General features: G+C 39.6%; 1 protein-coding gene across 3 annotated transcripts in view; it reads left to right on the top strand.

The window, feature by feature from the left end:
• PDS5B (PDS5 cohesin associated factor B) overlaps nt 1-14,306 on the top strand; it is a 156,675-nt gene that overhangs the window by 73,941 nt on the left and 68,428 nt on the right. For all 3 annotated transcript variants that reach the window (XM_019530089.1, XM_019530090.1, XM_019530088.1), the window contains exons 10-14: nt 540-634; nt 3,145-3,290; nt 5,051-5,202; nt 8,057-8,170; nt 11,631-11,712. In XM_019530089.1, coding sequence (XP_019385634.1) covers nt 540-634; nt 3,145-3,290; nt 5,051-5,202; nt 8,057-8,170; nt 11,631-11,712 — 589 coding nt within the window. The remainder of the gene's footprint in view (nt 1-539; nt 635-3,144; nt 3,291-5,050; nt 5,203-8,056; nt 8,171-11,630; nt 11,713-14,306) is intronic.

Below are 14,306 nucleotides of genomic sequence, written 5' to 3'. Positions count from 1 at the left end.
TATCCGTATATTTAAAAAAAAAAAAAAAAAAAAGAGAGAAGCATTTCCAAAATATTTCCTAGGTGTAATTAAGCAGTGGGGTGGAGAGGAGGGTGTTGTGGAAGGAACAAATGCTAGAAAAGCAACTGCTTGTTATAATTCCTTTTAAGCAGGTTGTTTCTTCATCCCCAAGCTAAATATAAAAGGAGAGAGCAGTTTCTGGAGTACTTTTGCTTTAATTAATGTCCAAAAACCTTGTAGTCGAATCCTGTTTTGGCCTCCTTATCACAACTCACAACCCTTAGAAATAGATTCAGACATGCAGAGCTGTATTTTAATATGTGGGGAAAGAAAATGGGATGGTGCTAATCTAAGCAGAAATATGGAAATGACCCTCCCTTGTTTTGAACATAGTATTAGACTATTACAACTTTGGTACTTTATGTATAGAAATAAGTAAAGAACTTTGATGGAAGTGAAATAAAATAATTTAAAACTTATAAGTGCAAGATGGTTTCATTTTGTTATAATTAAATATGGTTGTTTTTGTTTTAAAACAGGTTTAATGATATCCATGTACCTATCCGGCTTGAGTGTGTGAAATTTGCTAGCCACTGCCTTATGAACCATCCAGATCTAGCAAAAGATTTAACAGGTACTAATTTATTACAAAGTTTAAAATATTAAAAAGCATGCATGTGTTCTGCAGGATTATACATAGTGGAATCAGGTATCTGGCCACTGTTGTGGTTTCACAGGATTTGGGAAAATGAGGTTTTGAAATAAAGTACTTTTTACAAAGAATGTAAAAATGAAAGCCAGTGAACATGAAGAGTGTGGTCCAGTTTACTTATTTTTTATTTATTTAACAGTATATGATCAGTACTCCTTGCACATTTTTCACAGAGTGTATTATGAAGCATTTTAAATGTGGAAGTATTAATATAGTTAAAGCCTCTAGCCAAAATTTTTGTAAAATCTTTGTAGCCCTTTTCTAACAGAAAGGGTGGTCATTACATTCTTTCACTTGTATCAGAAGCATGTGTTGGAAGTTTTTTCCTGCTCTGCTGGTACCAGACTTTCTGGTCTAGAACATTAAGCATTGATATATGGAGAGCAGTCACTTTTTGATTGGATTTTTATTTGGTTGAGCCTAAGTCCCTGAAAAATTTCTAAACTCCTCACTTAATTCTAGAATAGAACTCTTTGAATGATATGTCCCTGTTGAGTTTTTGTTTTGTTACTGTGTGCTGTACTTAAAGATGACTTAAGAATTATTTGGCTGAAAATTGTTTTTTTTAAAAACAAGTTTGTCTATTAATTGGCATTTTAGTTTTAAAACTTGTGTGGGTATGAGTTTGAACTTTACTTCTAGATGTAATTGGTGTTTCTGCTAAATACCAGTGGTGATTGCGTTGGGAATTTTGTGATGGCACAACTTATGTTTTTATGATCATTAAAGAGTGAGGTGAATATAATTATTTGTAGCAACTATTAGCCTTGCACAAACTTCGTTCTGTGACTCTAATTTCACTATTGATTCTCTAAGCCAGGGGTGCTTAAACTTTAACCTGCAGTGCTGTGTCATCTGGACCTTAGGGCTTCCCCTGGGCCTAGAAATTTGGTGGTGGAGCAGTGGTGGTACTTCTCTGCTGCCAAATCTCTGGACCTGTGATGATCCCCAAGTCCTTGTGCATTGGATCCAGCATCTGATCCTAGCATGCAGGTCTGGACAGGAACAGCAATGAGCCCCAGGACCCAAATAAGGTGCATGGGGGACTGTACAGTATGGTTCCAGGCCCCGGGGTGTGATTGGGCCCACAGACAAGCCACGTGCCACTCATCTGGCCTGTGAGTGAACACTGCTGCTCTAAGCAATTGTAGAAAAGTGTTCTTATAAATTACTGATATGAAGGAGGAGGAGAAATTAATTTTAAATGTATATACTGTATTTACTTGATTCTAAGATGGTGTCCCCTCATTTAATCCGGGGGGAGGGAAGACCCTTGTCTTAAAAAATCAAGTACAAGAGTAGCGGTGGGGCAGGCAGCTGCTGTGGCTTGGGCTCTGGCCCCTACCCAGGGTTGGGGCTGTAACTGCAGCTGTTTCCTGCCCCCCTTCTCCCTCTTCCTCACTGCTTCTGCACCCCAACATTTCTCCCCTCCCCCTCATGCAGTCTCTGCTCCCCTGCTTGTCCCTCTTCCTCTCCTCCTTAGTTTTGCTCTGTGTTAGCTGGCTCCATCTGTATTGCTGCATGAGGCACAGAGTATGTCCCCAGCTGGGCTTCACAGCAGTGGTCTGCAGCCTGCACAGCTGCTGCAGGGGCTGGTCTGGGGCGGTACACCATGCCTCAGATCAGAACAGGGACAGAGCCTGCTGCATGGAGGAAGGGGGGAGCAGAAGTTGAAGGAGAAATGGGAGAGGAAGGGAGCAGAGGAACATGGGAGACAGGGAGATTGAACTGGGATGGGGCAGGAGGGGGAGCAGAGGTGGAGGCTGAAGGAGGCACAAGCAGCTTGCCATCTGTTTGACATCCCATACTACCTGCCCCTTGCAGTGGTGGTGGGGGATTAATATAACTCTCTAATAATTAGATTTTGCTCATGGAAAATTGTAACATTTATATATTTTCCATGTATAGAATTTAATTTTGGGAGGGTCGTCTTAAATTCAAGGTTGTCTTAGATTCGAGTAAATGTTGTACTAAAAGAAAAAAGCAAAAAATTAATGGTATCCTCTATTTGTGTTTGTAGTTTTATGGCTGCCTAAAACTATTTAGACAGTCCTAGAAGCAGAAGTCTTACACTGTGTAAAAGAATAGAGGATGGGGGATAATGATAACGGGGACCAATCACAATCAGTTAGAGAGACTGAATTCAGGAAGATATTTTTGTTTCTTAATTTACTGAGATTTTACTCTGAAATCTAACCAAATTATCAATGCACGTATAGCCTGAACAAAAAACTAGTTATTTAACTAACATCTATATCTAATCCAGCCTAATGAGAAATGTAGTGACTCTGCACTTGATATTTGAAAGTGTGAAATGTCTGTCTTTTAGTTGTGTTTCTAAAATAATTAACCAGGCTTTAGCTATTTAAACATGTTAAAGCTGTATAAATATTTCATTTTAATTATAATGTGGTTTTATTTTTTTCTTTCAGAATATCTTAAAGTAAGGTCACATGACCCAGAAGAAGCCATTAGGCATGATGTTATTGTATCCATAGTGACTGCTGCTAAAAAAGATCTTTTGCTTGTCAATGATCATCTACTTAATTTTGTGAGAGAGAGGACACTAGACAAACGGGTGAGACATTCAGTAGTACTAGTAGTGGTTAATTATAACAAGTTTAATTTCAAATATCATATTTGGTATCCTTTCTTACAGGAAAAGCATGCTTTGTCAAGAAGCTAATATAAGTATTTATGTGTGAACAGTTTATAAAAACTAAAAAATGTGTAAAGAATTGTTGAAGTTAAATAAGAATTCCAAATGATGACAATATTTTTGTATTATTGTAAAGTATAACAACGAAGTAAAATAGAATAAAAGGATACTTTTCATTGCCTGATGGCTGAAAATATATGGTGACACTGAAGTGTGTTTCTCAGAGAACTAGGGAAAACTCTACCTCCTTTCAGCTTTTGCAGCATACAGGCAACCCCTGCTTAGCGTTTCTAATTGGTTTGTGAAAAAAAGTGTGTTTAAGCGAAACAAGAATTAAGTGAAACCAAAAGTTTTTGACTATCCAAAATGGTGACCACAAGTGTTTTTAATGACCCAAGATGGAGACTGCAATTGTTAAAACACACTGAGCACTAAGTAGAATCAGGTATCAATATAAAATGAGCGTTAAAGTGAAATAGCATTAAGCAGGGGTTGCCTATATTCACTTAGTCTTTTCCCTCCTGTCCTTGAATGTCCGTACATGAATGAGGATGTCACTCCAATGCGCTGTAATTACAGTGTGGTGGAGCAGATTCGATGAATCAAGTTTGCTGGAGCGTGGTAATTGCTGAACTCCATCAGCCTTCCACGTCTTGTGTATCAGTGTCCCTGTGCTTCAAAATGGCAGTGGGGTCACTTGAACTAAAGCTTTAGTGCAAGTGCCCCCACTGCCATTTTGAAGCGCGGGGATGCTGATGCATGAGATGCTGCAGTGCTTTAATTAGAACAGCTCTTGGAGCTGCTCTAATTAAAGTGTGGCACTCCCCCGAGTAAGTGTAACAGTGCCCCTTGAGTGTTAAAGAGTGGGTGCTCATTTGAGGTTTCAGGGGGTCTGCCTGGCCGGGTGCAGGGAGGAGCTGCTTCAGTCCTGGGGCTGAGGCAAGTCTTGAGAAAGGGGTGCAGGTGGTTCCAGCTCCACAGTCCCCATCTTGTGCGGGGGGTGGGTAATGCTCCACGCTGATGCTGCTCAGGTGAGTGGAGCCCCGGGGTTCCCTGCCAACTGCACCTGGTGCCCTGAGGGTACAGCTGGGCAGCCAAGCAGTTGTGACAAAGATGGATTGCAGAGTTTTTACATACTGTGGGGGGGTGGGATTGGGAAGAAGAAGGTTGAGAACCCCTGTTATAGAGTGTGCTCATATACCCTGTATCACTTACAGTAAGGATTCTAAAGGCAAACTTAACAATTGCCATTTTAGCCTTCTCTGATTTTATTTTATTTTATTTGATGGCATGTTTTCCCCTGTTGCAGACAAAATAATGGTAGGCATACAATATAGATCTCAGGGAAAAATACTTTGGTAGTAAAAATATGATTGTTCCAGTTCCAGAGGATTTGTCATTTGCTATGTAGCTGATTTTATTTGCCTTCTAGCTATGGATGATATTGAAAGTGTTGGTAGCAGCTAATAGAATAATAAATATAAATATTTTTCCATGTAGTAAACGTAGCGAAATTCAGTAAAGTGGGTTTTTGGTGTTGTTTTTTTTAGTTAATGTTTTCCCAATTAAAATTGCCATTTCAGTTTTGAAGAGAATGAAAAAACAGGAATTACTAATCTAAAATTTATGTTAGAGCAACTTTTAAGTTTTAAAAATACAATTTTTTTTTTTTTTTTTAGTGGAGAGTGAGAAAAGAAGCTATGATGGGACTTGCTCAAATATACAAGAAATATTCGTTACAGTCAGAAGCAGGGAAAGAAGCTGCAAAACAGATTTCATGGATCAAGGACAAACTGCTGCATATATATTACCAAAACAGTATTGATGATCGGTAGGTCAGTTTTACTAAATTTTGAAGATTAGAGGCTTTTCTATTCAAATTAATTAACCTGAATATGTACACCGTGACCGACAGTTACAAAAAGAAAATTTCATAGTTCTATTATCTAGTAAATTGTAGATCAACCTAAGTTAAAATGGATGGAACCAAGTTGTGCTTTGTTTGATTTTAAAACCCAGAAATATTCATGAAAGCTGTGGTAGGATTACGTTCAGAGTACTTTTATGGATTTTAGTATTGCTTCAGTAGAAGGGAATTGGTCTCAACTACTATTTTTGGTCTCACATGCTTATCTCTAATTACCCTACAGAAAGTTACTTTCCTCATTGAATTTATTCAGTTTATGTATTGCATCTGTTTATAAACCTGTAGACCCAAATGATTTATGGAAATGTTTAAAAATGTGCAGTATTGCAGGGCTGTCCAACTTCAGAGCAGCTGAGGGCTGTATAGGTTGTGGGCATAGGCTGCATTTACTTCCCAGGACTCCCACTGCATGAGCCCCCCACTGCCACTTCCATGTGACCCTCCAGCTTTGCTGCCACTATCACACATGCTGGTTCTGTTCCTGCCTGTTGTGAGCAGCCCAAGCCCCCCACCCAACTTTCCCTTGCTAGTGCTACCCACTGCAGTGTGGGGCAGCAAGCTCACATGGCTTCCTGCTGTGCTGTTTTGCCTCAAAGACTCCAGCTGCTGCTGCCATAACAGTTGGAACAATGAGGGGGCAGCACTGACCAGATGGGAGTCAGGGGCCTGTGTGTTAATCCCTCCCAGGCTGAATGTGGCCTGCAGGCCTCCAGCTGGACAGTCCTGTCCATATAGTCAAAAAAGCATGGTGACTGAGTTCTTAAGTTTTCTTCCTTCAGATGCATGAGTTTGAGCTTTGGTCTGAAGGCTTGATGCCAGTCAATCCAGCTGCAAATAGGTACTTAATTATTAGGGATAGAGAATTAATTGCAGTTGGACATAATGCAGCTACATTGCTCCCTTGTGTGCCATTATTTACAGAAACGAGCATGTTTTATCCATGCTAGTCAAAAGAACAAAAATGTTCTAGAATCATGACTGCATCCTAACCACAAGGCATCCTGACAGCATGGCTGAATCCTGAAAATTGCAGTTTTAACCCTCTTGTAGCCACTGCTGAATCGACAGCAAGTTTTGGCTGCTCAGCAAACGTATTGCTGCTATGGGAGTGGCTGTGAAAGGATTAAACCTATGAGCTGAAGACTGCACCTTGCCCCTCCCTCTCTGGGGAAAAGCAGAGCTCTGGCAGCTGTTACAGCCACGAACATCCTGGGTTATATTAATAGGAGTATCACTTGCAAATCTTGGGAAGCAATTCCTCAGATCTAGTTGGCATTTGTGTGGCTTCACCTGGAGTACTGAGTACTGCTTGGGCCCTGCACTTCAAGACTCATGCGGACAGATTGCAGAGAGTCTGGCAGAGACCAGCCGAAATGACTAGAGGTGTGGGAAACATGATGTATGAGGAAAGACTGAGAGGGCTAGGTTTATTTAGTCTGAAGAAGAGAAGACTAAGGGGAATTTGACAAATCTGAAACACCTGAAGCGCAAGCATGCAGAGGTTGGAGATTTCCTTTTCTCTGTGATTGTACGGGATAGAACTAGGAGCAATAACTTAGAGCTGCAACAGAGGAAATTTGGGTTGGAGACTAGGAGGAACATTCTGACTGTGAGGGTTGTCAAGCATTGGAACAGGCTGCGTAAGGAAGCTGTAGATTCTCCATCTCTTGAAATTTTCAGATGCTTGATTTGAGATGGTTTAGTCAGGGATGATCCTGCCTTGAGCAGGGCACTGGACTAGATGACTTCATGAGGTCATTTCCAGCCCTACAAGTGATGGCTGCTTACAGATGCTTAAAAAAAACGGTTTATCAGAAGTAGCAGCATGTTAGTTTGACCCAGCTCCGAAGTGTCTGTAGATCAGGTGCTTCTGTGGGACTTTTTGGCGCTTTTATCTAAACCAGATTCAATCAGCTATTAGATAAAAGCACCAAAAAAGTCCCACTAAAGTACCTGATCTATACAGACATTGAATGAGCTGGGTCCAACTAACGCTATACCACTTCTGGGCATGTACCGTGCTCAGAGTGGGAGCATGCTGAGTTTTTAAAGGAAAGCACCATTTTTTTGTTTTGTTTTTTAATGTCTGTAAGCAGTGTATCATCCTATGGCTACATAACATTTGCAGCTTGTAAGCATCCTATGATCAATTAGGTCATACATGTCCTTCTCAAGTCATTTCCAACTACTAAGTTTCCTTGCAACTTACTGTAACTCATTTTTCAATGCTCTGTGCATGGCCTGGAATTTTATACTATAGAATTTTACCCCTTTTCTGTAAACCCTAGTCATCAGGATCAACCAGACAGTCTTGCACAGTGGCCTAGTCTTTTGTGTTGTTGATGCCTTTCTAGCTTTGTAATATCAGCAGTTTTCATTAGTACAAGCCTGGGGTTTTTCTGCTAAGGTAATTAATGAAAATATTAAACATCAGCCCAAAGCCTGATCCTTGAGCAACTTCTCTAGTTACTTCCCTTCAGCCTTAATTCCTTGCTTCTGAGTTAAGATAATTTTCAAGTACTTACCCTTGCATAATCTTTTGTGTGGTATTGTGTTAATAGAGTCATTTTTTAGTTCTGCTGCATGATCTCAAGTTCAGCTTGAGATCATGAATTCCTAACCAAGGCCTGATTTTATGTTCAAACTTTACAATAGCTGAATAGTTTGGGGAATTTTTTTGGATGAATGTATAGTAATTTACCTGTAAGTGCACCTTGCTGTTTTATATCTAAAGTTCTTTCTGAATGTTCTTTTTCAGATTGCTTGTTGAACGCATCTTTGCGCAGTATATGGTCCCACACAATTTGGAAACAAATGAACGAATGAAATGTTTGTATTACCTTTATGCAACACTGGACTCAAATGCTGTGAAGTATGTTTTCAGATAATATTTTTAAGCTTTATAGTTACTTAAAAGAATTTTAAATATAGTAATCCTAACAAACCTGAATAGGTGTCTGCTGACTGGGGAGTCGGCACTGAACTGGGAAGAAGGAGATTTGAGTTTGTGTAGTCTCTTCTGCCTCTGAATTTTGTGGCTTTAGGCAAGTCAGTTAATCTTTTGAGTTTCGCTTTTTGTAAGATGTCTCTTTTTAAGAAACTGTTAATAGAAAATGTAACCACTGTATTCCATTAGTTTTCTGCAAAAAGTATATCTAGATCAGTTCATAGTGGAAAAATCTTGTCATACTGTATCAGTTAAGATAGCATTCACTTGGGGCTTAGGAGAAAAATCAGGATACATACTAACAGCAGAACAAAACCTTGTCACAGTAGTAGTGGAAATACATTCTGCTTCTAAATGAAAATCTCCATAGCCTCTGGGAAGGAGGAAGTACCACAGGCTTTTAGAAGGGTTTTGGTCCTTGTTTTATACTTGGCAGATTGTTCCCCAATGTTCTACTTCTGCTGCCTCTTCCTCCCCCGCCTCTGGTTCCTCAAAGGGGAGAGAGTGGGGAAGGTTGTTTTTGTTCATCCCTACAACATTTACTTTGGCTGCAGCTGTCTTATAAACTGGAGTTCTTAGGTCTTATGATTTTTATAGCTCTTTCAAGAGAAGCATAAATTTGACATGATTAATAGTAGTTTTACTGCTGTCTCCAGTGTTCAGAATTTGACCCAGTCTTGTTAAATTCACTCTGCTCCTAGTTGTCAGTGTGGCGAGTCTGCAGCCTCTGGAAGAATAGCACTGTATTTTCTTGACTATAAGATGACCCTGATTGTAAGATGACTCCCTTAATAATTAGATTCTGTATATGTAACATTGATAAATGCGTTATAGTTTTCCAGGTATAGGCTCTGATGATTGGAGGTTTGGCTTGAATTTGTCCCTTGCCCACTGCTACAGCAGGGAAAATAAATATGGGGGTCAGGCAGCACCCTTTCCCTCTGCCCCTCCCCCCAACTTTTCCCTTGCAGCCCCTTTACCCCCTCCATGTGATCAGATCCTGCTCTCCTGGATCACATGGAAATGAGCAAATTTGAAAACAACTGACCTTGAAATAAACCTAACTGTAGTAATTTGCATATAGTACCCATAGACTTAGTTCATCCAGAATTGATGCAGCTTACCTCTTTTGAAACCGGCTGCAATTTTTAGCTTGGGTACTCCATAAAAACACTTTTAAGCAGCGTTTTTGTATGTACTTTATGTATAGTACAAGCTGTGTGTTACAAGTCCAAATTCAGAAGGCTGATTTACCCTGTAGTTATTTGGGCTGTGCCTCAGCAGAGTCAATAGCATTTCAAGCCATGATGACCCCACACCTCAGCGCTACTCAGCATGATCCAGTTTTCCCTCATACAGGGTGGGGCCATGTTAATTATATATGACAGGCTGAGAGAGGGGACAACAGAGGGATTCTTGGTAAACTATTTGGGGAACCCATTTGGTGATGTTTGCCAGACATGTAAGGGTGGTGAAGAAACAGGAATTATTGGAAATGGGAAAGAAAGGCACAGCTCAGCTGTGGGAGTGAAGAGGAGGTAAAAATGTATGCAGTAATGGGTCACCATGACCTAAAAATTGTCGGTGCTGGGGGGGACTGTGCCTGATGGGTGCTACTGCTGTGCATTTTGTTCAGAGGGGCTCCATTAACCTGTCTTTGTAGTAGCTGATACCGTGATCCGGAAGGGGGTAGGCAGGCTCCCCAGGGTAATTGTCTCTGTTATGTCCTCCATAGGAGGTCTATATTGAGCAGATTCTTTTTGGTATTGGTTGGTGGAATTGGAGCGTGCTCCATCCACTCCATGCATTGACCTGGTATTGCAGTGCTTCCAGGACCGGTGCAAAAAAAACAGAAAAAGAAAAAAAAAAAGGTTTCCATCATTTTTTGGTAGGATGGCTTAGGTTTCTTCTGCCTCTCCAAGTGCTGGTCTGGTATTGCAGTACTGCTAGGTCGATGCAGCTGCCTTTTTCCTTTTTTTTTTTTTTAGGGGCTATATTCACCCTCAGTATGAGCATGTGTTTTACAGTCATGCTCAGTGTTGGCTGCATTTAATCAGCTTCATAGCCTGACTGCCCTCTGCCTGCTCCCTCCCAGCCCCTGCAGGCTGGAACTTTGCCAGTCTGCAGGGGACTCATCACAAAACTGCAAAATCTGTGGGCTTCTCTGGTAAAATGAGAAATCTGCATTTGCCTCCTGTAAAAGGTAAAATCTGCAGTTTACTCTGTTTTCCTGTGGGGAAACGGAAAACATGGATCTCTGTTAATGAGGTTTCCTTGTATGCAAATGTCAGATGAGCAACCTTTTTCCCATGCTGAATGAGGGGCAGGGGGAAAATTGCCTTGTATTCAAGTAAATACTGTTCTTTATGTGTTTAAATCTGGATCACCTTTGGCAGTGTGGTTTTTTTGTTTTGTTTTGTTTAACCATTCTGAGGGGTACATGTTTTTTCAAACGAATGCTTTGAGATGCTGCAGAAGTTGATGCTTCTAGCTTCTGTATTCGCCACATTGTCCTCTGGTTAGTGCTGCAGCGCTATAATATATCTTTAGATTAATCAAGAGCAATTTTTAGGTAGCTAAGTTTAGCATTACAGTAAAATAATTCTCTGTGGTTTAAGTTGAAATGTTTTGACATGCATCTTAAAACTTGGACTGAAAATAAGTTATGACTTTAAGAACAAAAGCTCCCTACCTCCCTCCAGTAGTTACCTGGGGGCAAGAACAAGAGAAAAACTTGTGTTCTGCAACTGCTGTTGTTATTCTATAGTATAGCAGTTGCGTATTTCAAAATCTGTATCTAAATGTATTTAGAAGTTGAAAAGAACAAACTTTAACTTGGAGCTGGAAGACATTTTATGGATTATGGTCTTCCTGTGGGAGACTTTATTTAAAAATGTAGATTAGCCTGTGCAAAGGTTTGAATTTTTTAACTTTTATAGTGTGCCTAGGATTCGCCTTAAAAATTGCACAATCTGAAATTGTTAATCTTGTAAATAAGATTAGTAAAGAAGATAATTGCATTTTACCAGTGAACTGTTGTGTTTTGTAATGTATGTTGGAATGCGATTGGGATAGATGAGCTCTTTATAGTTCACACATGTAAATTTCACTGTCCTGTGTCAGTGAAAATAATAGGAAATTCACTTCAATCCAATACCAATGAAAGCTTTTTTTTGTGTTTTTTTTAAATTAAAAATTGAACATTTAAATTCCTTACTTTTCTATTAGGAAACATTTTAAATCTATGTCTAGGTGTGCAGTGAAACTTAAGGTGCTGATTGCCTTTCAGGTTCTGAAGTCAACTGCAGTTGAAGGCTTTTTATGTGTTACAGGTTAATAATACGTTACCCAGTAGCATTTGTTAACTGCTTTTTTTTCACTTCAGAGCATTGAATGAAATGTGGAAATGTCAAAATCTGCTACGACACCAGGTTAAGGACTTGGTTGACTTAATTAAACAGCCCAAAGTAAGTTTGATCTTTGAGTTACTTTATGTGTTTATAGAATCTGTGATTTACTAACCGAACAAACTTAGGTTTGGTTCTAGAACAGTAGCTTTCAAACTTCCTAAAGTCACGGAACCTTTTCATATACAATTTCATATATAACTTCTGTCTCAGCACCCCTACTCTATTCTGAAGACTAATGTGAAGCCAGGCAATCTGGTCTGCCAAGGGTGGCACGCGGCCACCCGGCCTGCTCCATCATTACCCCCCTTCTCTTTTCAGACCCCCTGATGACTTCTCGCAGAACCCCAGGGGTCCACAGAACACAGTTTGAAAACCACTGATCTCAAACAATTACCATTGACTGACATTTCTTATTCTGAGCAAGAGAAACAAAGTGTTTTTGGAAGCTAAATAAAATCCATTTGCTGGCTATCTTTGATATAGCATCATGCATTTCTTTTGGGCGGAGGGGTATTTGCGAGTTAGCGGATAGTTGGTATAAAGAAAGACAAGCTTTGGAATGCAAGGCATTCTTCTCCAGATATAATTTTGATTTATGACCAAATGTATACAATATTTGCATATAATATACTCCTCTCTTTATAAGTTTATTTTTTCCAATTATTATTGCAAATGTTCATTCAGTTGCAAATGTGAATGCCTGGCATTATCAAAACTTACGTAGAAAAATATGAAAGGAACAGTGACAGAATAAACTATTTTCCTAACTATTAATAATCACTACTTAAATAATGTAATAATAAAATAAATTAAGCTTTTTAATGTTTATGTTCTTTTTGCTGTTCATTCAATATAGCAGTTGAATCAAAAGGATTTTATCCATTTCGCTTTGATTCTTCAAAATTAGAACTATTCTGCAAAATGTGGTTTTCAAATAATAGAAGAAAATCTTTTTAAGTATGAACAAAACCTAGAATCAGTCCCATCAATTTAGTCATAGAATCACAGAAAATTAGGGTTGGAAAGGACTTCAGGAGATCATCTAGTCCAACCCCTGCTCAAAGCAGGACCTTCCCAACTGTATCATCCCAGCCAAGGCTATGTTTAGCCAGGTCTTAAAAATCTCCAAGAATAGAGATTCCACGACCTCTCTTTTGTCTTTTGACACCAGGTACAGAGTTTTCTATGTTTGGGTAAAAACAGATGTAGGATTTCTTGTTGGATAAATGTTTTTATCTTGGGATCTTACAGAAGAGCAAGGTCATTGTCCCATTCAAGTACTTTAAGTACTTGGTAAGTACTGGGAGGAGAACTTGTGTTTGATTTTTAATTGTAATTCATTCCAGGGACATAGGTTTAAGAGCACCATGCTGCTCTGAAGGCCCAAAACATAATTAACTATTTCTCTAGTTTTTCAGCTTCTCTTGTATGATTCTGTGATTACTTAATGTGAATGCCATAATAAATTTCCTAGAAAGAAAGAGTGCCTTGATCTCATTTTGTGAGGAAACCTATGAGTTGGGTGATTCCGTATCTTAGGACAGGTGTGAAGAGGGCTTTCAAGCTGTAAATGTCTATTGTTTCAAGTAACAGACTATCAACTTGCCTGCTTTGAAAGAAGAGCAGCAACCAGATGTCCCATGTTTTTGGTTTGAGCAAATATCTCTGCTCCAGTAGGATGGAAGATTTAAGGAAATTGCAGCTCTGGAGAGATTCAAATAGACATAAAGCAAATTCTCATGGTGGTAGCCAAACCACGCGACTTAGGTTATAACATGCATCTCTGGTTGGGTTTCAGTTCTCTTTGTTACTGAGGTTTGCAGCCTAGGAATGTTCCTGGATTGTCTGCTGCGCTTGGATCTTCAGGTGGCAGCAGTGGCTAGGAATGCCTTTCACCAGCTCTGTCTGGAGACAAGGCTGCATCTGCGTCTTTCAGATTCAGATCTGGCCACCATCATCCATGCCTTTGTATCTTTCAGGCCTTCTACTGTAATGTGCTCTAAGTAGGACTGCCCTTAAAGTATTTGGAAGTTGCAGATGATGCAAATGATGATAGCTTTCTGACAGGGGTGGGTTGCCAGGAGCACATAAGTCCAATGCTCCAGTCTACACTGGTTCCTTACAGGTTTTTGAGCACGTTGCAGCGTGCTGGTTTTGTCAACTAAGACCCTAAATGGTTTGAGTTATTCTCAGCTCTGGAACCTTCATCTTCTTCAGATTTCTTCTAGTTTAATGTATGTTAAAAGAAGTTTAAAAAAAATTTACCTGGAGCCTTAACTCTTACAATGCTGGCATGAGTCTGGGCATATTGGTAGGCAAATAGAAGAATATAAGATTCTTCAGCCCCCTTCCCATAGCTTCTGGCCAAGTCAAATGTGAAATTAAGAAACTTCTCTGGCTAATTAGAGGCTGAAAGGCATTCCCTTTTAAAATTACACCGGTTTACATGGACAGTTTCAAAATAATCATAGTGAATAGAGACATTCTTTTGGCTCCAGAGCTTGTATGGCTTGAAAAGAACCTCTTGTTTTAATTATAAGAATTTTCCTCTAATAATGAAATTTGGGTATGATTTCTCTTGCTTCAAGTTATCCTCTCTCTCCATTAATAGGTTTCAGATTTCACATAAGCAGACCCTGAGCTCTGTCTTG

The sequence above is a fragment of the Crocodylus porosus genome, unplaced genomic scaffold (assembly GCF_001723895.1).
Source record: "Crocodylus porosus isolate Cpor-Errol unplaced genomic scaffold, CroPor_comp1, whole genome shotgun sequence".
Lineage (NCBI taxonomy): Eukaryota > Metazoa > Chordata > Crocodylia > Crocodylidae > Crocodylus > Crocodylus porosus.
This window is presented reverse-complemented; position numbering and strand designations above follow the sequence as displayed.